Source organism: Panicum virgatum, chromosome 1K (genome assembly GCF_016808335.1).
Source record: "Panicum virgatum strain AP13 chromosome 1K, P.virgatum_v5, whole genome shotgun sequence".
Taxonomy (NCBI): domain Eukaryota; kingdom Viridiplantae; phylum Streptophyta; class Magnoliopsida; order Poales; family Poaceae; genus Panicum; species Panicum virgatum.
Genome location: NC_053136.1, coordinates 603,306 through 628,819, shown reverse-complemented (window position 1 = coordinate 628,819; position 25,514 = coordinate 603,306). Strand labels below are relative to the sequence as shown.

The 25,514-nt window shown below is 43.5% G+C and overlaps 3 protein-coding genes across 6 annotated transcripts; all 3 read right to left on the bottom strand.

Annotated features, from left to right (window-relative positions):
* Window positions 1-367: 367 nt before the first annotated feature.
* On the bottom strand, window positions 368-9,397 carry LOC120657625. 4 transcript variants are annotated; one of them, XR_005669184.1, is made up of 8 exons: window positions 8,437-9,397; window positions 8,185-8,313; window positions 7,838-7,922; window positions 5,673-5,720; window positions 3,238-5,445; window positions 3,009-3,071; window positions 473-2,287; window positions 368-382 (listed from the first exon to the last, which is right to left on the bottom strand). XR_005669184.1 is itself a non-coding variant. In XM_039936840.1 (3 exons), exon 3 carries the CDS (start codon window positions 1,905-1,907, stop codon window positions 1,227-1,229), a length of 681 nt encoding a protein of 226 aa, XP_039792774.1. In that variant the 5' UTR covers window positions 1,908-2,287; window positions 3,009-3,204; window positions 3,238-3,423; the 3' UTR covers window positions 1,015-1,226. The 4 variants fall into 4 exon arrangements, 3 of the variants coding, with proteins under 3 accessions (XP_039792774.1, XP_039792141.1, XP_039793296.1); XM_039936840.1 differs by lacking the exons at window positions 368-382; window positions 5,673-5,720; window positions 7,838-7,922; window positions 8,185-8,313; window positions 8,437-9,397 and having other exon boundaries at window positions 1,015-2,287; window positions 3,009-3,204; window positions 3,238-3,423; XM_039936207.1 differs by lacking the exons at window positions 368-382; window positions 5,673-5,720; window positions 7,838-7,922; window positions 8,185-8,313; window positions 8,437-9,397 and having other exon boundaries at window positions 1,015-2,287; window positions 3,238-3,422.
* Window positions 9,398-10,522: 1,125 nt separating this feature from the next.
* LOC120655950 (MADS-box protein SOC1-like) lies at window positions 10,523-15,141 on the bottom strand. The gene is made up of 7 exons (XM_039934277.1): window positions 14,640-15,141; window positions 12,033-12,114; window positions 11,813-11,874; window positions 11,559-11,658; window positions 11,341-11,382; window positions 11,207-11,248; window positions 10,523-10,982 (listed from the first exon to the last, which is right to left on the bottom strand). The coding sequence occupies exons 1-7, from the start codon at window positions 14,903-14,905 to the stop codon at window positions 10,788-10,790; spliced, it is 789 nt and encodes a 262-aa protein (XP_039790211.1). The 5' UTR covers window positions 14,906-15,141; the 3' UTR covers window positions 10,523-10,787.
* Window positions 15,142-19,863: 4,722 nt separating this feature from the next.
* LOC120656797 (WAT1-related protein At1g09380-like) lies at window positions 19,864-23,924 on the bottom strand. The gene is made up of 2 exons (XM_039935326.1): window positions 23,707-23,924; window positions 19,864-21,066 (listed from the first exon to the last, which is right to left on the bottom strand). Exons 1-2 carry the CDS (start codon window positions 23,895-23,897, stop codon window positions 20,175-20,177), a joined length of 1,083 nt encoding a protein of 360 aa, XP_039791260.1. The 5' UTR covers window positions 23,898-23,924; the 3' UTR covers window positions 19,864-20,174.
* Between the last annotated feature and the right edge of the window lie 1,590 nt (window positions 23,925-25,514).

Genomic DNA, 25,514 nt, shown 5'->3' with positions numbered 1-25,514 from the left:
AAAAACCAATAATGCATCAGTCACTGTCATGATAACAGGAGGGCCAATAATGCAGGAGCCTGCCCCATCCCCATCGGCCAGGACCAGGAGCCTACCTAGGTACTAGTACTACCGTACTAGATTGAGGCAGAGAGATCGCCCATGCATCGATCCTCTGTTTCCACAACGTCAACTGTCATCAACGATTGCGCAGCCTCATCACACTCAAAACACTTCACAAGAAGAAAAAAACTCTGCTCTAGACAGGTAACAGGTTAACAATGCAGCATGCTGCTGCTCTAGAAAGGTTGCAGAGGAGCCACCACTTGCCTTTCAATTGTGCAATGTTCTCTCTCTGATATGAAATCGCCCCTCTGCCATCTCAGCATATACTATGATATATCTGTCAGGGCAACATTATTAGTACAGGCAAACGGCAAACCCGACCCTTCTTTTTTGAATTGAAGGGGAAAAAAAAGAAGGCAAACCTGACCTGAGGGCCGGCCCTCTGCTCAGCATCACCATTTCAACATTCCACCTGCTGCAAGGTTACAAGATAAAGCTAAAATGAGCTTTCTTTCTTCATTGCAACCACCCAGTACAAATGTAGAATGTCTTACTGCACTCGGGACAACCGTGCTCGGCTTGACGAGGAAATGCTTCAATCTGGAGCCTGGGTTTTCAGTTTGTCGTTGGACCACCATCTCATCTCATCAGGGAGCAACTTCGTCTTCTCCAAAAGTTGACCTGTTACTTCGATTCTCACAAATAAGCCAAGATGGAGCAATTATTCATATTCAGGCAATTTTCGTATGTAGTCATTATCAGGCCCATACTCTGCAGGCAAATCTTTGTGATCAAACAGACGGGGTAATATACACGAGGACAAAACAAGCTTAACATCAGCATCGTCTGACAAGCCATAAGTGATGTATCATCTAAATATGCTTGCCCCTACAACATACTCAAACATAAGCAATCAGAAAGAGAAGCACCACAGCCAAGAATACAGAAGCATTCCAATCACAGCACTTGGAAAGAAAAGCAACGGAAATCAAAACCATATATGTTCATTACAATACCAATGTTAACTGATACAACATACCCTTTACAAGTTTAGTACACTCACAAAACAGCAAACAAGATGTTTGATCCATTTGTTTTGAAACAAGAAAACCATATATCGCAGGCAACATAGTCAACACATTTTTTGGTGACTATATACAATGCTATGACAAAATGTATTTTTATATTTCTCTGTAAAGGTTGAGCCTGTTGGCGCCACCAAGCATCCTGTTAACCACAGTTGCAGCTGCCGCTCCTTGGCTTGGAGATGCGATTTCTGACGAGTCTTCTCTGATCTGCAATGACGACACTGCTTGGGCTGCTATGAAACCAGGGCAGTTGACTGACTGATGGAATGTTCCTTGATAGTAGGGGCCTTGGACTTGGAGGTCCCTCACTTCTCCCCAAGATGGCAATGGCTGACCAATCCCCCAATCAGCCCACCTCCCTTTGGGGGCATATGCATGGCTGGTGCAAATCAGTCCATCTGAAGAATAAATATCAGTGGTCTGTGGATCCACGGTGAATTCAAAGCCAGCCGAGGGATCCCAATGGCTGCACCTTCTGTGCTTGTTTAGCATCAAGTGGCAGGGTTCATCGGAGTCTTCACCTATGAGAACATGAAGAGCGACTGCTTCAGCTATCGCAGCACCTTCCTCATCCAGCCTTTGACGTTCTTCTTTCCTCTTCTGCTTCTTCTTTTCCAGCTCTGAAATAATGGCAGCCGAGTTTGCCAGCGCTTTCTCTAGCCGGCGTCTCTTCTTCTCAGCCTGCTTCTGGCGATCCAGTTCATCCTTGGCCTGTTTCTTTTTTCCTTTCTTCAAGACTTTGCCTGCCTGGTTGCTCATGATAGTCTTGTCCATAACAACTGTGCCGGCTATTTACTATCTCAGCTAAACTCCTCTACTATCTATGTAAAATTAGGGAAAGACAAAATCTTCAAAGTTCATACTTTTGGACTCCTTGCTAGGTGGTCTATTTATTTGCAAACCAGCTACTGCTAAAAAGGAGGGTCAACGCAAGATTCTACACCCACTCAGGTCTGAATGAGTATCTTATCTTGCGGAAGATGCAATCCCAGAAGGAAACAACAGGGGAGAGCAGAAGCGATAAGTGGTAGGCGCCTGCTACTTCATCTATGGTTAGTCTTGTCCCAAACTTGTTGCTGATCGGGTCCTGACCCATCTTAGTAGCACCAGAATTGGAGTAGAGCCCCAGCCAAGCAGCTCATAAGGTTCCTTCACTGTGCCAAGAGAGGAGAAACTTTGGTGAGAATGGGGCAGCAGGTGCTGGAAAATGAAGCATAAATTCCTTAAATAAATCGTAGTGTACATCAGAAGTGTGAGCTGCAAATTATAGTCATGGGAATGGAGAAAATAAATGGGTTGCTACATCTGGAAAATACTAAAATTAGATCATGGTACATGTGCTTGTCTTCTCCTGAGAAAATTAAGAAGCTATACGGAGATGGATAAGGGCTGTGTTTAGTTCCAAAATTTCTCTCTCCAAATTTCACTATTCACCTATCACATCAAATCTTTTGCCTCATGCATGGAGCATTAAATGTAAATAAAAAAAACTAATTGCATAGTTTTGATGTACACGACGAGACGAATCTTTTGAGCCTAGTTAGGTCATGGTAGACAACAATTACCACAAACAAACGAAAAGTGCTACAGTGTCCTACAGTGTCCGATGTGACCCTTTTTACCACCATTTTACGGATCTAAACACAGCCAAGTTGAGTTCCTAGGCTAGAAATCAAGTAGTGGCATCCTAATTAACAAGGCTGAAAACATACAGTATGCAGCAGGGGGGATCTCCCTTGCAGAATCTTTCTAGGCCAAATAAAATCAAATCAGAACAATTCTGTTTGAGAAACACCGAATTGCTGTCATGATCATGGAATTAAGGCACACTCTGCCAGCCAGATCAAATACAATCAAGCAATTTTAACAATTTACCAAATCCAGAATTGCAGAGTCGTAGTCCCGGAGAGGGAGACCAACTGCTTCCCCCCACGAATTCTGCACATCCCAATTACAGGAAACACAATTGAGGCGCATCAGACAAATCAGGCAACCGCCGGGCGGTGGAATCGTACACAAACAGGAAGAAATCTCAGATTCGCATGGAGAGGGCGATGCAGATCCAGCGGAACTAATGAATCAGGAAAAAATCAGGAGACGGTACCTGCTTGGATTGAGGCCGGGGAGGGGGTGTGGATCGACCGGGAGCTGGGGATCTGGGCGGGCGATTCGTCGTCTCGTCTCGGGAGGAGGAACCGAGGAAGGAGACGGGCGGGCGGGAGTTGCTTGGCGTGGAGGAAATCGAGGCGGATTGGATTTCCCCTTTCCCTTTGCCTCTGCCTTTGACATGTGGGCCAGCCAGGGCACGGGCGCACTACATGCTTGCCTCGTATGTCATGTGGGCCTCCTCACTACCTGCTTGCCTTTGTTTTTGGGCCTCCATCCACACCGCAAGAGCCCACACAAGCTTCCGCTATGGCTGTGTTTGGTTAGAGGTGAAAAAAATTTGATGGAATTTTTTTTGTAACTTTGAACACTAATTAGAGATATTAAATTAAGTCTAATTACAAAAACACCTCTACAACCATTGGTACTGTAGCAATTTTGTACCTAATGAGGTATTTGACCGCATGATTTGACGATGATTAGAGCATAGTCGCTATAACATTACTGTATCTAATCATGTATTAATTAGACTCATTAGATTCAGCTCGCAAAGTTGCATCTATCTATAAATTTTTTTTACAAATAGACTATATTTAATACACCATGTATATAAAATTTCTTTTTCGCGAAATTTTTGCTATTACAACCAAACACGGGGGTTTTCTAGTTTACGGTCGCCCGTTAGCTTCCCTCTACCCGGCCAATCTCTGACAAGTCCATATTTCCTTTTTTTGGCTAATACTACTGTGTCGGACCATTCTCTTTCTGGAATACAGTAATCCTCCACGCGTGCTGTTCCGATTTGGATAGCGATTAGCGAGCAGGCCGATCTACTGCATTTTCGGGATGTGGGAATATGGGTGTAATAATTGGGTGGGGGAGTGAAAATTAAAATAAAAGTAAGTTTTAAATAAAATTTTACGTTCGTTTCTTTAGGGGCAAAATCTTTAAAATATAAAAATATATTTTTGCTGTAATGTTTTAAAAAATGTGGAAAATGAAAATAAACAAGTTTGCACTATACTTTTTCCTAACTCCGCCAAAAAAATTTTAAAAAGGTTGTGAACGAAACTTGGTATACATGTTTTATTGAGTAAATGCACTCTGTGTATTTAAACTATTACGTGGGTACCACATAGATACTCCAATTCATAAACGTAACAGATAGGTACTCAAACTATTTTATTTTTGTAGGTACCGGATAGGTGCTCCAACCCAGAAACGTAACAGTTAAGTACTCGATCTGTTTAGTCAGCTAGCATGCTGCTGTGTGATGTCCGAGCGAGTGCGTTTAATGTCGAGCGCATACGAAATGAAATCATGCATGCGGCAATAGTAAACGGTGGTGGCATCTAATTACTATTGATTCATACATGCTGGTCGAAAATAATAAAAGGCACTGGCACTTTTTACAGCAGTATTGTAAGAACCATGTCAGGCTAGTGTTATTATAAATTCATAATATTCAGCCGTGATGCAAGAATATTTAGGCAAGTAAATTGTGCAGTTTTTTCTAAACTATTAATCTGGTGAAGCACACGAATGAAAAACAAACCCTATATGAGATAAAAACAATTACTAACTCCACCTGATTCTAGATGAGGAAATCTTTATTATTAATATTATAAATTCGTCCATAAATAATTCCAGACAAGCTCTTGCACAATAATCTCAGGATGAGGAATTGCTTTGTTATTACCATTATTATTTATCGACGAGGAATTAAATGCCACCACCGTTTGCTACTGCCGCATGCATGATTTCATTTCTTTTGCGCTCGACATTAAACGGACATCACGTAGCAGCATGCTAGCTGACGAGTGATCAACATAAATAAACTGAGTACTTGGTTGTTAAGTTTCTGAGTTGGAGTACCTATCTGGTACCCACAGAATAGTTTAAGTACCTGGCTGTTACATTTCTGTCTTAGAGTACCTATCTAGTACCCATAGAATAGTTTGAGTACATGTCTGTTACGTTTCCGAGTTGAAGTACCTATCTGGTACCCACATAATAGTTTAGGTACCCAGGGTGCATTTTACTCTGTTTTATTTATGTTTACAGGGAATATAAAAATGTTCTGTGCGTTGAAATAGAAATAAACATGCAAACAAAGATATCTGTGCCGATATAGAAAAGTCGGTGGGTGGAAAAAAATCATTCCTCAACAATACTCTTCGGCTTCTTCTTTCTAATTTAACAAGCCCTGCAAGAAAAAAAAAGATGACTTTATTGAAGAAGATAGAGAAGAAAACCTGATAAAGAAAGCCACATGCCAGGTAGATAGAGTAACAGGTGAATATAAAAATAGCAAAACGATTAATTTAGATGTCTTTTGGCCTGAAGAAAAGGAAACCTAGGAAACTTTGGAAAGGAAAAAAATAATAGAAGACAGGAGAAGAAATTCTATTTGGCTTGAAGAATGTAACCTACCGGATGAAGTACCATTGACTTGATACATAAAAACAGCAGGCAAAGTCCCTAAACAAGTTTAAAAACGCTCATGTCATTTATCAAACTAAACAGATCATGTCATTTGCAGGCTGACTAAGATGACTTTGCATAACTGACAAAACATATTCGAGAAAAGAAAATGTGATTGACAATCGCATAGAGTTAGGTAAGATCATATATTCTAATTAAAACAAAACAGGTTGCGCGGGCTCGTTCAAAATAAATTGCAGAAGCAAAGTGTTCCTGAAGCATTTATTCCATCTATTCGCTACAAACTTAAAAACATACATACAATTCTATTAGCCAAAGAACCTATTCTAGACTACCTTGAGACCAACCCGCAGCATGCCTATGATAACCCTGTTTGCCAAGGGATGCCTTGGAGCCTAGAAATATGAGGCTGACCAGCAACCATTTCGATCAAGGAATCAAAATGCAACAGTCACCACAAATCACTTATAAACATATACAGAAGGAAACTGAACCTACCTTTGCAATGTGTTGCAAGTTAAATATACATATTTTCATGATAAAATTATGTATGAAAGATAATTTAAATTTTAGCAGGATAAAGTTTCATATGAAAAACAATGTAGCCAAATTTTTGACAGGATTTGTTTACAGAAAATTTTTCTAGAGAATTTGATATAAAACCTTATCAAGAAAATATTTCTCCAAAAAGGTTTAAAGTGTTTTCATAGAAAATTTACATATAATAAAGCTTCCCTCAAAATTAGGCACTAAAAATTTAGTAAATATTTTCATGAATAAACTTTTCAACTAAAAGACTTTGAAAAAAAACTTGTGAAGATGACTTAGCAGGTAAAACTCATTTAAAAAATATACTTGCAACTTATTTTGTAGGCAAACAGAAACTTTCATTACAACTTTTTGAAGAAAAACTTTTAAATATTACTTTATGGGCACTTACTAATTAAACTTAAAGTTTATAAGTTTTGCTCGAAAATTTTTTGGTATAGAAAAATATTTACTCAGAAAAATCTCCTAGCAACTTATCATTAATAACTTATAAAAAGAGAAATTTTATAAATAACACTTTTAAACTGAAATTTGTAATGACAAATTTTTTAGAAGATTTTGAGCAGACAAGTATTTGCATAATTCTTCTACGATTTTTTTTCCAGAAAACTTAAATAAAACTTTTACTTTGCTTAGCATGAAAAACTTATGATCAAAACTTTCTCAAAAAACTTATTTATCAAAACTTATGCAACACAACTTATACAACAAACTTATCAAGTTAAACTTTCGGAAGTTAGGTAAAACACGTAACCTAAAGTTTTTTCAAAAAATTGTGTAACAAATTTTTAAACAAACTATTGTAGGTAACTTATATAGAAGATTTTTATAAATAAATTGTTCCTCTAAAATTTCCCCAGTAACTTTCTATAAAACAATTATCTAGAAAACTTTATAAAAAAATTGGCAAAGAAAAGTTTTGTAAAATATTTGTTCTTGGAGAAATTATGTAGAAACATTTGACAAAAATTATTTCACAAAAATCTTTACATAGAAATTTTCCTAACAACTTTTTAAAGAAATCTTTCTAGAAGAATTTCCTGGAAGAACTTTGATAAATAAGTTACCAACCAAAGTTTTGTTAATAACTTTTAGCTAATATTTTTTTATAGAAAATCTTCTTGAAGAATGTTAATAAAAAAGTTATGAATACAACTTTTGTAAAAGTTTGTTAGTAGTAAACTTATCTAGAGAACTTAGACCAAACTTTTGTAATAAAATCCTTACATAGAAAGCTTTTGAATTAACTTTAAAAAAATTGTACAAAAGACTTTTCACCAAACTTTGACGAATAACTTACTTCACATAAATTTTCTTTATTACTTTCAAGGAAAAACTTGTGTTATTAATACAATTTCACAAAGATATGCAAGCCAAACAGCGAATAGTTCTAACTGCATTCAGCATGCAGAATGGTAATCCACAGGTTCAATTTGAAAATATGAAGATCAGTAATAAAAAGATCATTGCATAAATTTGGTAGCCAACAGGAAATATGTCAATTGCAACACAACTTGGATAAATTCCACAACAAAAAGCTGTAAAATTAATAACAAACAAAAATGAGATAGTAGGGAGTTGTGCAGTACACACATCTAGCTCACCTTGATCAACCCCCCTCCCCCAAGGACTCATCTAATGAATCACTGTCCTCATATTTACTTTTGCTTGGTCAAACATCCAACAGTACTGCAATAAGCACAAAATATAGTTGTTCAGTAGGAGGCTTGCTTAAATAAGAAAACGTATAAAAAAGATGTGGATACTGGGTACAATATATTACATTGTGAGCTCAGTGCTAAATGTACCATATGAATTAATAGGCTGTAGTTTATCAACTTTGAGCTTTGGAGGAACAAAGTAAAGCTAATGTAATCAATAGTATAGGGGCCAAATTATCTAAAAGCATTGCAGAAAAATAAAATGCACTATTATTGAAATTAGCAAGCACCTTGCGCCTATTTCCACACATACAAATTCTACGGCAGCAAAACAATGGCCTCTTTGTATTGAACTAACTAATGTACGCCTTCTCCGACATGGCGACACTAGCAACGTCCAGCCAAGTATCACATGAAACCTAATCAATCCACAAGACAACATACGCATGGGTCATATACACACTGATAACATAGATGGTGATGCATCAGTGCCCCCACATAGGCAATTCATCAATCATTTGACAGGCGAACCAAAAACTTACGTGGATCCATCAATGCCAGAGCCTTGCACACCTCCCCCTGCCAACAACAGAGACATCAGAAACACATTCAGCATGGAAGAACAAAGAGCGCTGTGCTAGCTAATGTCTGGGATTGCTCGCTCGTTGCATCAGCGGCTCCGCATTGTGCTGTAAGGCTGCTACCGTGCCTGCTGCCTGCGCCGTTAGAAAGACGTGTTGCCCCCGGGATTGCTCGCTCGTTGCATCAGCGGCTCTGCATTGTGCTGCAAGGCTGCTACCGTGCCTGCTGCCTGCGCCGGTAGAGAGACGTGTTGCCCCCGGCACTGTCGTGCCTCCTCTCATTGCTCTGCTCCCAGTCGGCCACGCACGGGCTCCGCGGTATTGGGCCTCCTACGGCAGCGCGCGTAGGACGACATTGGAGGAGGGTGGCCACGGGGCGGGCGCGGGCACAACGAGCACCAGCGCGCGCGAGCACTGTGCGCTAATCCCTTCCCTGCAAGGGAGCATGTCCTTCATCAACCGCTACGTCGCCTTCCTCCCCGCCGTGTGCAGAGTCGGTGCAGCCATCACCGCAGGATCCGCCACCGTGCTCCGACCCCACTCGCGTCGCTCCCTCATGGTCGAAGCTAGCCTCATCCGTCATCACTTTCGTGAGATCCACGCCATCCCCAGCCCCGAGGTCGAGTCTGAGCCACCTCTCCAGCGAGCGGCGATGAACGATGGGCGCGGATCGACCCGGCTGCGGCAGCAAGAAAACCTAGGCGAGTGAGGAAAAGAGAATGGGGAAAAAAATAAATGGATAGGAAACGAGAGGAAGAGGTGGGGGTGGGGGGAGGGCTCGCGGCGGCGGCGCAGCCCGAGCGGCCTCCCGGCGGCGCTGCTCTAGATCGGGAGGAGGGAAGGAAAGGGAATGGGGAACGCGAGAGAGGAGGAAAAGAAAATGAGAAATAAAATAGAAAGGGGAAAAGGAAACAAGGCGCATGTGGCGGACAGGCAGTCGGATCGACCGTAACGATCGCAGAATTAGCATTGGGCACTCCTTTTTTTTAATCAAATCAAACATTGACTAATCCTGTTCTCAATCTCAATAGTCTTGTAATTTCCAAACATTGATCGAGAGCCTACTTGGAAAATATAAATCCTGTTCTACTGGGAGACATCATCGTAAAAGATACACATTTAGAGCCTGGGCATCGATCAAAATTTAATAAAATTATTTGTGATCAGAGATAAGTATAATAATAATAACTAGTACTACCTTCGTTCCAAATTGTAGTTCGCTTGTCTTTTTTAACTTTGAGTCTGACCACTCGTTTTATTCAAAAAATTTGTGCAAATATTACCAAATTTAAGTCATTCTTGAAGATTTTGAATTGATAAAGCAACCCACAACAAAAGAAGTGATATTTTGCAGAAATTTTTGAAAAAGACAAGTGGTCAAACTTAAAACAGAGGGAGTAAAAGTTTATTAACTCTGCAATGGACCTATAGAGACTAGCCAGCACCTTTGCCTACTTTACCCTTTGGCCCAGGCAGTTTGGAACCAGAGCCTATCTTGGGAAAACTGGAGTCTTCCCCAACAGACCCATCCGGCAAACTTCGATTGCATCAGAGATTGGTGGGAGGCAACGGCAAAAACTGTGCACAAGAACCAACATCGTGATTTTAACGGTATCGTGATTTACATAATGTGAAATTTGTGGAAGGAGCGGAACCGGCCCATTTTTAAAAACAAATTTCAATCGGCGTAGCAAGTGGCAGAAAGAGTAAAAGAGAACCTTGTCCAATACAACAGAGCATTTAGTAGCCTTTTAGTCTTCTTTTTTTTGGGGGAAAGGACATAGGGGCACTCTTCATGGCTTTTTTCCAGAGTCGACCTCTCTTTTCTGTTTTGCTGTTTGAGACTTTGCGCGGTGTATCTTAAACTCTATTTCTTTCTCTCTTAATTGAAAGGCAGAGCTCCTGCCATTTTGTTCAAAAAAAAGTTTATTAACAAATAAAGTATTCCTAGCTTAGTATAGATAGATTGGTATGCTTGGTAGCAACATCTTGGACCTTAAGTAACAAAGATGCTCCCTTTAAATTTGATTGATCTCGATACCAAAAGGATATAAACATGCATATATATATATAATATACCAAAAAGATATAAACATGCATATGACCGCATCCGCATGCCTAAATTAAATACTTTCCTCTCTGTTGAGAATGAGATAGGCGGGCCCACTACCTTAACATCTTCTTGAACGAGTACTATTTGCCGTCAACATGAATCGCAAATTATTATTCATCACGACCACATCGACCATGCATGCATGTCTCTCTTTTTTTTTATGGACACAACAACTTACATATACTTGATCATCCAAGAGCTAGCTGTCTTGATGCTTGCTAGTCATGCGATCCATGATGCTGCGCGGCGGCCATCTTGTTCCGATTCCGATGGCCAACTCCGTCTCCACGTCCTCCATGCGCCCATCATCCGCCGCTTCTTCTTCTTCGCCGCCGGCAGCAGCAGCATCCATATGGCCCTTATCATTCAGCTCTAGAAGAGGTAGGGCCTTACACTGTTGGCATACGAAAATATGAACCAGTCAGTACCTTAGACTCCACAATGCAAGTTTCAGACTACCTACCTACTACTTTAGTTTGCCACATATATAGACATATTAATTAATTAATTAACTTCGTTTTTTCACTAGAGAGCCCGCACCTACTTCAACAGTCTGCAGATGCTATATATAGGATCGATCGATCGATGAATTAAACCTTGATTATATTGTTTCATTACCTGATCGCGGAGCATCGCGTTCTCCTTTGCGAGTTTCTGCTCCTGTATACAGAAATATCTTGTTAGTTTTCTGTTATCTAAGGCATTATTCGGTGTGGTCGAGCATGCACATGCTCAATAGCACACATGCGTACCTTCTCCCTCAACTCCAAAATCTGATCCATCAGCTTCTTTTGCTGCTCACCATCCATATATAGATAAAGCAAGTTTGAATAAAGATCAGTGACTGTATGTATGTATGTATCAGCAGCAACTTATATTAGATCCTACAATATGGCGCAGCAACAGCACTAAGTACAATAATGGCAATATATAATATATATAGCTAGCAAAATGATTTTGCTTTCCTTGCCTTCCTTTGCCTGATGCTGCTTAGGCTCTTCTCCAGCTGCAGCTCCAGCTCTTGTAGCTCCTGAATTGAACAAGATCCCAGGCTCTCCCCAAGAAGATTCCTGCATATATATACATACGTACGATGAATAATAATGCCTATTTAATTCCTAATAACATCAGCTTCACGAAGCTATATTTATTTGATCATCCCTCACGAGATCTATTTAATTCCTAATAACAAAATTAAGCAAGAGATAAGTCAGCTGTCACCACCTCTTGGATGCCTCAATCGCGTCAATCTTCTGTCCCAAGGTTGTAGCCTCATATTTCCACTTCTGTGCACATATATATAAACATCACGCACACATAAAAATATCATCAGTGGCTGAGAATTATATATGCATAAGTATTCAGGGAAAACATATATAACAACGGAGGGAAATGAGTATCATTTAGAGAAGGGAGGGAAATGAATGAACTGGGTTATTTATACCTCTACGCCTGGTTCATCAACTCTCTCATTTGTAGGTGTGCCTTTTGTGTGGTAGAGGTAGCGATCAATTGTATTCTGCAAGCTGAGAATTTTCAAAGTCTTATTATATATTCTCAATGCTTGGATCGATACACAAAATGCTTCATGTACACCCATTTGCCTACAGCTCAATAACCTTGCATTTAAATCAGATTAATCTATCTATGCCACCATCTATAAAGATTTTAACCTTCTCATTTAAAGTTGTAATTTGGGTAGTAGAAAATCGTTGTGCATATACGTAGCAGTGCTACAACTTCAGTAGTTGCATTGACTGCTATATATACATACATACATTATTGACATTAAATTAAGCCCATCATAAAAAAGATTGTGTCGTTACTTTCTCTGGTGAAAAGGATCACCCCAGGTTCAGGGAATAACAATAATTTCAGTATGTAGGTATATATGCTGCTGGCAAACCAAAAATAAAACTTGACCAACCTAAAAGGAAGTAAGGAACAAAGTCATTTCACAGATAAGGACAGGAAATAGGCACCATCTTTTTCAGGGGCGGACAACCCGGTATGGCCCTCGCCATACCTTGATCCGGCCACAAATACCAACAAACACGATGGCTGCTGGCATGCTGCTGGTGCAGCTTCCAATCTGAAGACACGCAACAAAAGAAGATGCTATTTTAGCTGCCAGATAAACTGTTTTTGGGCCACGATTACTGCCCCGTCTGTGCCCATTAATCCCACGACCATATCAGCCCTCTCCCACACTCTACTACTCCCAGATTCCAGCCTCGCGACAGAAACAAACCATACTAGCCTACAACACGAACTGCCAATAAATGATGCAACCGGCATAGCCAGAGGCGGAGCTGGCCGACGGACGCCGCCGGGATATTTGGTTCTAAACTTCACCATACCTTAATTTGTTTCCATCCTCCACCACTGTTCGAGTTAAAGGAGAATCGTACCTAGGTGGGGGTGGGCTTGTAAGTTATACCCACACCACACCTCTCACCAAATAAATGTCTGGAACTGAAGCTTCACGCTTCCACCGATTTTCTTGCTTTTTACAATAACAAAAAAATGTTTAAAACAGAATAGTATTACTTATATATATGCACCTTTTGTTCAGTCTCTTAAAACCATTATGACAAAATTATTAAACAAATGACTGGATGTGCATGCATGTTTCTAACTTCTGAATTCATTCAAGGATGATACACACCCTTGTCTCTACTAGTGATAGATACCACACACTATGTACACTACATGATAGAGGCTCAATACAAAAAAAATACAACATACATATATTTATGGGACAATATCAGTTCAATTTTATCCAACATTCTTATTATGCAAAAGATATATATAATACAGCCAATAGAATTGGATTTTTCTCATGATTCTAGAACACAATGATTTTTTTCAGTCATGTTATATATCCGGCTATCTGTATATACCCGGCCTGTCTATTCTTTCTGTGTACATTTTTTTCCTCTTGAGAGGCAAATTAAAATTATTATGTGCTAGCTATAGTTAAATTAAAGCTTCACGCACGATTATGCAAAAGAGAACGAAGGCATGAGATGTACAGACAATACGTGCTTCTTGACTGTATTTCATGTAGTGTACTGGTAACTAAGTTGTTCCATGATTATATACGCATATATAGTGTGGTACAGTCAGTCTCAGACTGATGAATTGTCACTAATTAAAGGGATGGAGGTTAAAGAATAATCGGATTCATATCATTTAACATTTGCAGATGAAAGTCAAAGGCATGTGGCTGATCACTGGCAATGGTACAAAATGATACTGTACGATTGAACTCATATGACTGATGACAAGTAAAAGCAATATAGTATATCTACTAGCTGCTGGTTTTAGACAGACGACGTTTCAGAAAAGTAGCTAGGCCGAATAAATTAAAGGTTGACACGCGCGCGACTGGAGGTGTTTAATTTCCTGGGCATCCTGATGAGTATGTAGGAATAATTTCTTTATTTTCGACCCTTTAGGAATTAAGGTAGGTAATTGATCGAGAATGAATCACGAGATAGAGGGAAATGCAGACAAATCTACGACTGGGTATTTTGAAGCTAGTCATTATTAGCTAGCTTGTTTTTCATTATATTATATTATTGTCCAAATAAGTTATTATAGCATCTTCAATTATTTCACTGCCAGTCCAGTGTACGTGTCAGTGGTACGGTGTAATAATATGTATAGTCATCGATCTGCTTAATTAAGTCCAAGAAATAATATAGCTAGCATGAATAGTACATGCATATATATATATATATGTATACTTGAAAAAAAGGATGAAATCCATGTATCTGTGCACGCACAATATATATGTGTATTTCATGTATGTAGTGTATATATAATAATTAAATTAAATAGCGGTGGGGTCAGTCGATTAATCTCGGAATTAATCAACCCAAATTATATTACTCCTATATATGTAGGGGGCCGGGACGGGAATAATAAAGCGGACGTAGGAATGGAACGGGTGATTTGAATGGAGGGCAGGAGCAATGCAAAGATGGAACAAGAGGACGAGCCTGCTGCTAGTGCTAGGCCTAGGGTTTGGGCAGGAGCGACGTACTCGGTGGCGGAGGAGAACTGGTAGAGGCGGCCGCTCGGGGACACGACGATGAGCGCGACCTCGGCGTCGCACAGCACGGAGAGCTCGTACGCCTTCTTGAGGAGGCCGTTCCGGCGCTTGGAGAAGGTGACCTGGCGGCTCGTGGCGTCCTCGATCCGGCGCATCTCGCGGCGTCCGCGGCGGCCCTGCTTCTTCATCCTGCTGGCGTCCGACGGCACGATCTGCCGCTCGTCGGGCGCCGCCGCCGCCGCCGCCGTGGCCACCATCGATCACGGATGCGGATGGATCTGCCGTACAAGCCAGATAGCTCTACGTACGTTGAAGCGGCGAATCGAGAGGGCCGGCCGGGCTTAATCTGGTATAGCAGCTAGCAGTTGGGGATTCTATTTGGGAACGATCCGATTATTTCTGGTCTTTATTTGGTGGAGAGGATCGGAGAGAGGAGTGGAGAGAGAGAGAGGGGGCGAGAAAGAACAAGGAAGGGCCACTTCACTTGGAAAGGAAAGGGTCGGAGGAGCCTTAAATGGCACAACACACACCTGGCTGCAGGGATGGCAACGGGTATCCGAAACCTGATGGGTTTTTACTCTATTAGGGTGTGGGTATAGACTAAATTCTATACCCGCGGATTTTTTAATGAGATAAATTTCATACCCGTCGGGTTTGCGGGTGCGGATTTGTTCTCTAAATACCAAATCCGCAAACTCGTGGGTACAATAAACCCGACTACATATAACCTAAAATACCAATGTCATAAAACCTTTATTAAAATAAGATCCAATAACATGCTAAGAGAGACTTAGACTCATGTACTTCCATTCCCATCGATGATTATCTACTCATAGACTCATTTGCCTATAATATATTGTGTATTTGTTTATGATTTCTATTAAATTTTATTGCTTCTTCTATCGGGTACGGAAAACCCGCGGGTAAAAAAACCCCGCACGGGTACGGATACAGGCATGAAATCATACCCGTGACGGGTATGAGTTTTTAACGGGTACGATTTTACCCTGCCAGATGCGGGTTTGGGTTAGTGATACCCGACGGGTTTCTACCCGTTGCCATCCCTACCTGCCTGGCCACGCCCGCACCACCAACACCAAGCGCACTGCTAAATTGATTGATTCTCCTTCCTCTTTTTCCTCGCTCCTCCAATTCGGGATCTTGCATTATTAGCGCATTTCCAACACTCAGCGTACTTCTAGTAATATTAACTTTTAGCTTGTATGATACTATACAATAAAAGAGAGAGAGCGAAAGGGGAAGAAACCGAATCTCATGCAGGACCAATTTCAACCCATAATCTAATAAACTAGACACTGTTGAATTTGCATTGGGAAAAGGTTGTGTATTTATAAGGGTGGCCGCAACAAGCAGATAGCAGCTTACGATGTGTATTCCACACCACGATTTGGCTTACGTGAAGGTGAGAGCAACCAAGAAAGAGAAAAGCCTGTTGCCAAACCTGAAGAGAGCCACTAGTACAAAAACTGATTTACCGCAACTTTTTTTAGCACCTCCGAGGCGGGCACAAAAAATAACCGGCTCGGTTAATGCTGAACATTAATCGAGGCGGTCTTTTTATATTAACTGAGGCGGTTCCAAAAACCGCCTCCGAAAATACATTAATCGAGGCGGGCATTGTAATTCAACCACCTCGGTTAATCAGGTCCAGCCCGCTAGCCCAAAAAGCCCACTAGCGAGCACACATATATGTACAACTTAGGGTTTCTCATCTTTATTCCTCTCCCCCCTCTCCCTTAGCCCGTCAGCCGCCTCTCCCTCTCTTCTCTTCTTTTCCCTTCTCTCTCCCCAGGCAGCGACGGTGCGCCCCTCCCCGAGGCGCGGTCACCTCCTCCTCTGCTCCAGACGCGGCCGGGCGAGCGCGGCCCCTCATCTACTCCAGGCGCAGCGGGGCAAGCGCGGCGCGACGGGGCGAGCGCTGTACGGTGGGACAAGCACGGCTGCTTCTACTCCAGGCACGGCGGGGCAAGTTCTGCTTCTCCTCATCGTCCTCGTCGGCCTCCGGGAAGCCCGAGGCTCCTCTACTCCAGGCGCGGCGGGGAGAGCTCTGGTCCTCCTCGTCGTCCTTGTCGACCTCTGGGAAGCCCGCGCCGGGGCCAGATCCGCTGAGGACGCGGCCGGATCCGGCGAGGACGCAGCGGGACGAGGCCGGGCGAGCGCGGCACTGGCCGAGGCGCGGCGGGGCGAGCCCTGTTCCTCCTTGTCGTCCTCGTCGGCCTCCGGGATCTGGTTGAAGCCGGAGCACGGCGCAGCGGCGGCGGGCAAGCGGACGCGGCGGGCAGTAGTGGGCCGCTACGGCGAGGCGAGGCCGGCGACGGCGGTGGGACGCAGCGGCGGTCGATGGGCTCGGCGGGCCTTTCCCTTTTTTTAATTTTTTTATTTGATTAATCGAGGCGGGCAACAAAACCGTCTCGGTTAATGTTGGATTAACCATGATAGTAGTTCCCAGGCGTTTGCAAAAAACTGCCTCGGTTAATGCTTTTTGCCCGCCTCGGTAAATGTTTTTTGTAGTAGTGAGCCGATAGCGCGTTTTTCTATGCGAGCGTGACGGTGTGGAGATCAAGGAGGCTGGGAGAGACGGGATGCGACGCCTCTGTCGGGGAGCGAAGGAGCTCGCGAACATCAGCGAGCTGAGGAGCTGGCCATGTTGAAGCTTCCCGACGGCAGAAGGGGTGCAGTCCAAAAGCTCGCGGAGGAGCACATGGAAATATCACTCATTTGTTCCAAATTATAATTCATTTGACTTTTATGATCTCAAGTTTGATCACTCATCTTATTTAAAAATTTATGCAAAATATCACTCCTTCTATTGTGGCTTGGTTTATTAATACAAGTTCTTTAGAATAACTTAAATTTGACTATGTTTGTACAGATTTTTTGAATAAGATAAATGGTCAAATTTGGAGTAAAAAAGTCAAACAAATTATAATTTGAAACAGAGAAAGTAGGTGGCAATGCATACGGGCAGTCCCAATGCAGTGGCTGTAAGATGGTTTTCATAATATTTAATATGGTGCCATGTAGGATGTTTTGCTGATTAAAGAGGAGAGAAAGAGAAAAAGATCAAGAAACTAGGTCTTATCCAACAAATGTCTTTTTTGCACAAAAATCAAAGTTTAAGAAACTATCACATGAGGTCAGTCTCAATGCATAGTTTCATTGCACAGTTATCTAGAACATAAACTAGATAATCATGCCGGATGAGCTTCATGGGGATGAAACTCCTCTCACATCCCATGAAACTCTTCATTCTCACTCTTCATAAATATACTGCTATATCAGCAAAATTAAATGCCTATGAAACTCTCGTGAAACTCCAATAAGAGTGGCTTGATATCCATTGGGATGGATATCACAAATACCAAGATATAATTAAAGAATGGGATTGAAGGTGATTGGTAGAGAGGGGAGAAAGTTCATTGAAGGAATTTATTTTATAATCACTATTACAAATTATGCATTGAGAACTATAATTTCTTAAGTGGTGCTTATGTGACATGGCATATCATAGACGCTAGTATAGTTTCTTGATAGGGACTGCCCTACGAGATGTCAAAATCAAAAGATAAGAAAACGTGTGTAATAATGTGTATCCAATAGGCAGCTAACCACCACTGATTGTAGTGATAACACCTTGGGACGGGGTGATTGACGGGATTCCCCAGCTAAAATTAGAGCTTTGGTAGCTTTGTTTGGGCCTCCATCTCTCGAAACAACAGTACTAGGAAAAACAGAAAGCAACCAACCCTTGGCTGGTAGCACACCGCCCAGCTGCGGTCCCGCCCACGTGCCAGGAGGCTATTGCTTGGCGTGGGACCCGCAAGAGTACGGTACATGGGACCACCGTACGGACTATCAAACCAGAAGCCGACACGTGGATCGGCGGCTCCCCCGAGACCAGGACAGCAGCGGAATCGAGAGAGAGGGGGGTGGACCCCACGCAGAGCAGACACAACGCGCGGCGCGGGCCTGGGCCCCACAATCAATCCATGAGAGAGTCATAATAATCGGAGAGGTAAGCCAGTTGTCAACTTCTCCACCTCACCCTGTTCATGGTCTGGTTTCACCAGTTTCTGATTAAGAACAACTCAAGCCATGAGAGAGTCCAATTGCGGGTTAGAAACCAGCGGGCTGGGTGGTTAACAGTTTAAACCGGCCACTGATTACAGCTGCGATTCGCTGTCAGGCCTAGTGGTAGCGGCACGATCGAGCTGTTCCTGGTAGGCGGGTACTGGTCATCTTCTTCGATAGGCTCCCGTTGAGTGTTCCATCACATGTGAAGATTTCAAATAACAAAAACAAGAAGCAGAGCTTGGTAATAACTTCATGGCCCATCGCTGACTCTGCTCCTCCGCTCGAGTCCCCCTCTCCGGCATGGAGCCATGGAGGGCGGCAGCACTAAGCCGCTCGTTGGCGTTGCCACTTGCCAGCAGGACGCCACACTACCGCGCTTGTAGCTTCGCCTCGACGATTCACTCGACTCTTCCTCTTCAGCATGGAATCTCTTCTTCAACATGCTCTGAACTGTTGGAGCCTCAACAATTCGAAAGCATCAGGCTATGGCCTGCGAGGTGGACCGTCGCGGAAGACGTTCCTCAAGGTGCTCGTCTTCGTTGTATACGTCTTGCTCGAGTCGTAACTGCTGCCGGCTGCCGGCTGCCGGCCATGTCTGCCATGACCGCCATTGACGTTGCACCTGGAGGAGTGGAGGACCAGGAACAGATTCTTCGCTGACGCTGCAGCCCGCAGGTCCGTCCGTGCGTGGATGGGGGCATGGTCGCAAGAGTCGACGAGGAGCAACCTGACGACAGACTCGCGAACAGCAGGTTACACGGTTCAAACCGGACTCAAACCAACCCGGGCATGGTCTTCCGAAGCGATTTGACATGGGCTGGTTACACAAATTGGCCGGGTTGAAACCAGACCATGTACAGGGCGACTCCACCTGTTCATGTTTCTTTTTTCCTTGGAATTCCCACGCCTAATCTCAGACTACATTTAATACTTGCTACGCCTGGTGATAAGGAAGATTTTAATCATCTGCTGCGGATCGAGACGAAGCATGGAGATTTCTTCATTGAAGCTGTAATGCCCAAATCGCCCAGCCTGGCCCGATGGCACAACCGGGCTTGGCCCAGGAACTGCTTGGGCTTTTTATTTTTTTCTCATTTGACGATACACTAGGCCGCGGGCTGCCGCATGCTAACAGCTCGCCTTTCCTCTCTGTGTGTTTTTTTTTTGGGTTTGCTTCCAGTCCACCAGTATGATCTCCATCCGTCCGTCAGTTCCATCGATGATGATGATGATCTCCATGCATGCTGCAAGTGGCAGTTTTTTTGATCGATGATCTGCTAGCTGCGTCGCATCTCTTCTATCTGTCTCGATCGGTGTCTGTCTGCCTGTCGTCTGTTTTTTTATTTGCGTACGTTTCAGGTCCTGACTCATGGATCATCGACGGATAGTATCAGTACATACATATATGCTCACTTCTGATCGATCGATCGACTAGACGCGTTCGTCGCCGTTGTTATTAGCAGCAGAAGCACTGACGACCTCGCCGGGTTGCTGCTGCTGCTGCTGCTGCTTGTTCTGGCGCCGTATCTCCCTGCCTTTTCCCCACAAGAAGGCGTAGAGGCCGACGACGATGAGCAGGGCCCCCAGCAGGCTGCCGACGGAGACGTCGGTGCCGAGCAGCAGCGAGTCCAGCACCGTGGTGGCCACCAGCGACAGCGAGTTGAACATGGACGGGTAGATGGGCCCTCGCCGCGAGATGGCCCAGGAGATGAGGCAGAAGGTGGCGCCCGTGTTGAACACCCCCGAGTAGACGACGGCGACGAGCTGCAGGTCCCAGCCCAGGCGCCACGCCGCGGCCCGGCCGCGGCTGGCGGCGGCGCCGATGAGCAGCGCCTGCGCGGTGCCGGAGACGCAGGCGAGCATGGTGGAGAGGTACTTGCAGGGGAACTCCCTGGCCACCCGGGCCTGGACGATGAACCACAGCGCGTAGGCCAGGCAGCTGCCGCAGAGGTAGGCGGTGCCCAGGGCCATGTTGCGGTGCGCGGGGACGCCGGCGGCGGCGTGGTGCCGGAGCAGGTGCGTCGGCCACGGGTGCAGCAGCCGGCCCCGGTAGAGGCTCGTCACCATGGTGCCGGCCACGCAGATAGCCGTGCCCAGCATCTTCATCCGCCCTGCCCACGTCCGCGCCGCCAGCTTCTCGAGGCGGAGCAGCGCGGCGATGAGGAAGGTGACCACGGGGATGAGGTTGAGGAAGTTGACCGAGTATGCGGCCGTGGTGGCGCGGAGGCCGTAGTAGTGGAGCCCCATGGCCAGCACGATCCCGAACAGCGCGCTCATGGACAGCCACCCCAACACCTTGACCCTCACCTTGCTCACCATCGACCTGCACACACCAACTTTCTGATCCATCATCGTCCATCCAGTATATATACTAATAGACCATTAAGGCGCGGCTTTGAACACTTTGAAAAATTGGCGATCACTCTAGCTATATAGAAGTGGGTGCTGTGAATCTGGACCAAGTTTTGGCCCCGTTTGGTTTCCTGTACTATAGTGTACTAGGAATCTTTGATCGCTAATTACGGTGTTAAACAAAGTCAGTTTACAAAATCAACTCCAGAACCCCGCATTAGGAACTCTGAAGAATCTAACGAGGCCTTTGACCGCGTGATTAGAGGATAGTTACTGTAGCATCACTGTATCCAATTATCGATTAATTACCGTCATTAGATTCATCGCGAAAAATTATACCCATCCCTAAAATTTTTTTGCAAATAGACTTCATTTAGCACTCCATGCATGCGAGATTCTTTTCTCGAATTGCGTGATCTAGGATCTCTAGATTAAACCAAACAGGGCCCTTGACAAAGCTTGCAACCCAATCGGAGGCCCCCGCTTCAGCTGATGCTGCTACTGGAGAGCTCAACAACGCCATCTTACTAGGAGGGGAACTCATTGGATTGGGGAGCATTTCCTGGGAGAGCAACCTCCAACGTCGCTTTGGTGGCCGCTAAAGCCCCTTTGACGCCTCTTTCTTTGGCTGGCCATGCTGTAATAGGTGGTAGCTGCTCAGTAGCTCTTATCTCTACCATGATTTAGCGGGCGTGCCTCGAATACGCACTATTAGAATCCTGAATTACCTTGGCGGCCAAAAACCGCCAAGAAAAATACCAAAACCGCCAAGGAAATGATCCTTGGCGGCTGAGCGCCAAGCAAAATCCGCCAATGATAGAGCGCCAAGGAAACAAAATTTGCTGAACTCGAACTATTTTGCTATCTGAACTCTGCTTTGTTTCACTGAAATAAAGTGGGGGAGATCTTTTCTCTAAAATAATATATTAAGGCTTTGTTTGGATCCTACTGCTAATAGGTGAAAGTGCTAAGCTTTAGCACTAGCTCTTCCAAACGAGAGTGCTAATGGATGACTAAACTTTAGCTAAAACCCAAAAACTTTAGCGCGCGCGTGTGTGTGTGAACCAGCAAATTAATTAATAACAAATAAAGGATAAAAAATTATTAGCATGCATGAATAACTGGAATTAATGAAAATGTTAGGCAGGATCGATTTATAATTATATTCAAGGCAGGCAGGCAGGCAAGGAAACATCGCCTCTCATGTGTTGTGTGTGCCGTGCTTAGCCGAGTAATATAAGGGATGGAAGGAGATGCCACAACTGCCGCCACATCACAAACACCTTCACCGCACGGCATATCCGCTGCTCCATGCTTGCCTTGCTTGCTTGCATTGTTAGCTAGCTAGCAGCTTTCCTTGAGATATGTAGCTATACTAGCAGGCACACACAACACATGAGAGCTGTGTGTGCTGGTTGGTTCACGCACGTGACCAATCTATCAGTCATCTTCTCCCGAAAATGTATAGGCAAAAGCCACGGCATGCACCTGGATCGGCATATCTCCAGCACATTTCAGGCACGTGAACCTAGCTAGCTACATACAGGATGTGTATGTGTACGTGTTCCAGTTTCCCTTGTGCTTCTCATCAGGACAATGCATGCATGCTTTTTTCACACAAGGCAAGAGAGATCTATAGCAGACGCAACCGTGCCGGCGTACCGCAACGGTACGGTGATGCAACCCGTGCTAGATTTAGTATCAAATTTAAAGTCGTCGGAGGTCAGGCTTTGGGTGGAAGTTGGAGCCACCAGGAAGCTTGGTTGTTGTTTGAAGCGTGAGTAGTAGGATTATTTTGTACTGTTAGGCCAAAGTATTTTTTTCTTCTCTTCTCTAAGCGGCTCTTGTGACCGTTTAGTGCTTACTGTGGGTGGTTTTCCCACTCAACGTTGTGCTCGCATGTGACTTTCTTTTTGTTTTTTTTTGCTTAATACAAAAATGTGCAGCTCTCTTGCGTCTTCGAGAAGAAAAAAATAGATTACATGATTAATCTTTTGGTATTTATTTTGTAATATATATGAATGCTAATAATATTTTACATAAATTTGGTTAAATTTGAAATTATTTGACTCCTCAGAAAGCAAGAGTTGCATTTTTTTTGGGACAGAGGGAGTCCATTATTCTATGACTCGGCGACCATAACATAAACTTTGAGTAGTAGATAGTTTTTTTTTTAATGTATATATGCCATCGCCAACAGTTTTGACAAATCGCCAATAACTTCATTCTGTCAACCATATTACCAACAATTGTGGTACATAACTAACTAGCATGAGACTACACAGACGACCATTGTTATTTAAAAATAGGAATTTTTAGGGAAGATTGTGAATAGATCTTGTAGTAGTGGTGGTGGTGGTAGTAGTAGTGTTTATATATCTGAATTCAGAGGAGCGTATGAACGAAGAAGCAATAAACTAGATAGGTGCAAATAAAGTAAAATTTTCTCCCTAGAATATATATGCAGATATATATATAGACCGCAGTTTCAAACTTGGGCAAAATTTTAAATTCACAAGATGGTACCGATGAATTTTGTCACCAGATTTTCTGCGTACAAGCGTGGTTATGATGTGCTACTAGCTAGCTAGGGAATACTCAGAAGGCGTACCTGTCGAAGTAGAAGGCGAAGGGCGCGACGATGATGGCGCCGATGAGGTTGCGGTAGGCGAGGAGGACGAAGGGCTCGATGCCAATGTTGAGCGCGAGCTTGGAGAGGAGGAGGGCGCCCATGGTGAACGTCTGCACCAGTACCATGCTCGCCGGCAGCATCACTGCCTCCATGGACCACGAAGCCATCATGGTCGCTGCCGCCGTCGTCGTCTTCTTTTGCTCGTCCTCCACCATTATGGATGATCGCGTCGTCTCCGACAATCCTCGCCGCCGCCGCCGCCGCGCGCACCTGTGTGGTCCTACTCCCTGCAGCAGCAGGCATCAGGCACGGGACTGGTGGTATATATAAGCGAGATCGATCGGCCCATCCGATCCATATATCGCGCTGCCTACCTGCTGCTGCAGGACTGAATTATATATAGTGAGGCAACAGCTAGATAGTCAGCCGGCATCGTACGTATATACCTGAACGGATAGCACTTGCGTAAGTGCAGGGCAATCCAGTTAACCTAATTAAGATTTTAGTAATTAAGCAACAAGCAAGTACTTCTTGCACGGTCGATTTAGTATATGTACTCTACTATATGAGAATACACGCATACCGTCATAGCTTTCGCATGAACAACTAATTAACCTAAGATTATATGCATCTACGACTAGCCAGTGAGCTAATTAAGAGCAGAGGGACCACACAGTTCAAACACAACGAAGTAGCCTTTTCAAACTTCAGTTTGCTGATCTCTCATCACTTCCATGCGCATCTTTTCTAACGGTCAAGAACAAAAATTAAGCAGCGTACACATGGGGCTCATTCATAGAGTTAATAAAGTGTATAGTCTCCGTCCTTAAATATATGACACTATTAGTTGACTTTTTTCATTTAATATCCGGGTTTTCAATAAATATTTACACAAATAGATAAATTTAGAAGCTAAATTTATAGTGTTTCTGATGATAGACGTGGTGGCACTCATTTTACTTAACTTAACTAATTTATTAAATAAATATTCTTGGTCAAAGTTAATGGTCAAGGGTCCTTTAGTCCCGGGCACCCGGGACTAAAGAGTCTCTTTCATCGGGACTAAAGAGCCCTTCCATCCCCTAGCTGTTGGACTCGGGACTAATGCCTAGATAGTCCCGGGTCCGACTATAGTCGGGACAAATGCCGAGGATCAAAGGTCATTCGTGTAGTAGTGAAACAAGGCTTTGATATATACTCCCTTCGTTCCAATTATAGTTTGTTTGATTTTTTTTATTCTAAGTTTGACCATTCATATCATTCAATTTTTTTTGCAAAATATCACATCTGTGGCTTACTTTATTAATAAAAGTTCTTTAAGAATGATTTAAATTTGACTATTTTTATAAAAATGTTTTGAATAAGACAAGTGGTCAAACTTTAGGTCAAAAAATAAAAAGAATTATAATTTGGAATGGAGGGAGTAAGAGTTAGCCTAAGGGCTTGTTTGGAGGAACTATAAGTTTACTCATATATTTGCTAAAGTTTTTAAGTCTTGGCTAAACTTTAGACCACCCTATTAGTACTCCTGTTTAGATACACTAGTTTTTGAAATGAAGAGAGCTGCCGACGATTATATTAAAAAGAAAAAAACGAAGCCCAGATTGGGTACCACAACAACCAACAAAGACACCACCACTGGCCAACACAACCACACAACTCCTCTGAACTCGACTCGAACAATAACTGGTTGGATTGGGACATCAACACGGTTGTGCAACTTAACTCGACTTCATACAAAACCACCATGCTGCAGCACCACCACCACCCAAGAAGAAGCTGACAAG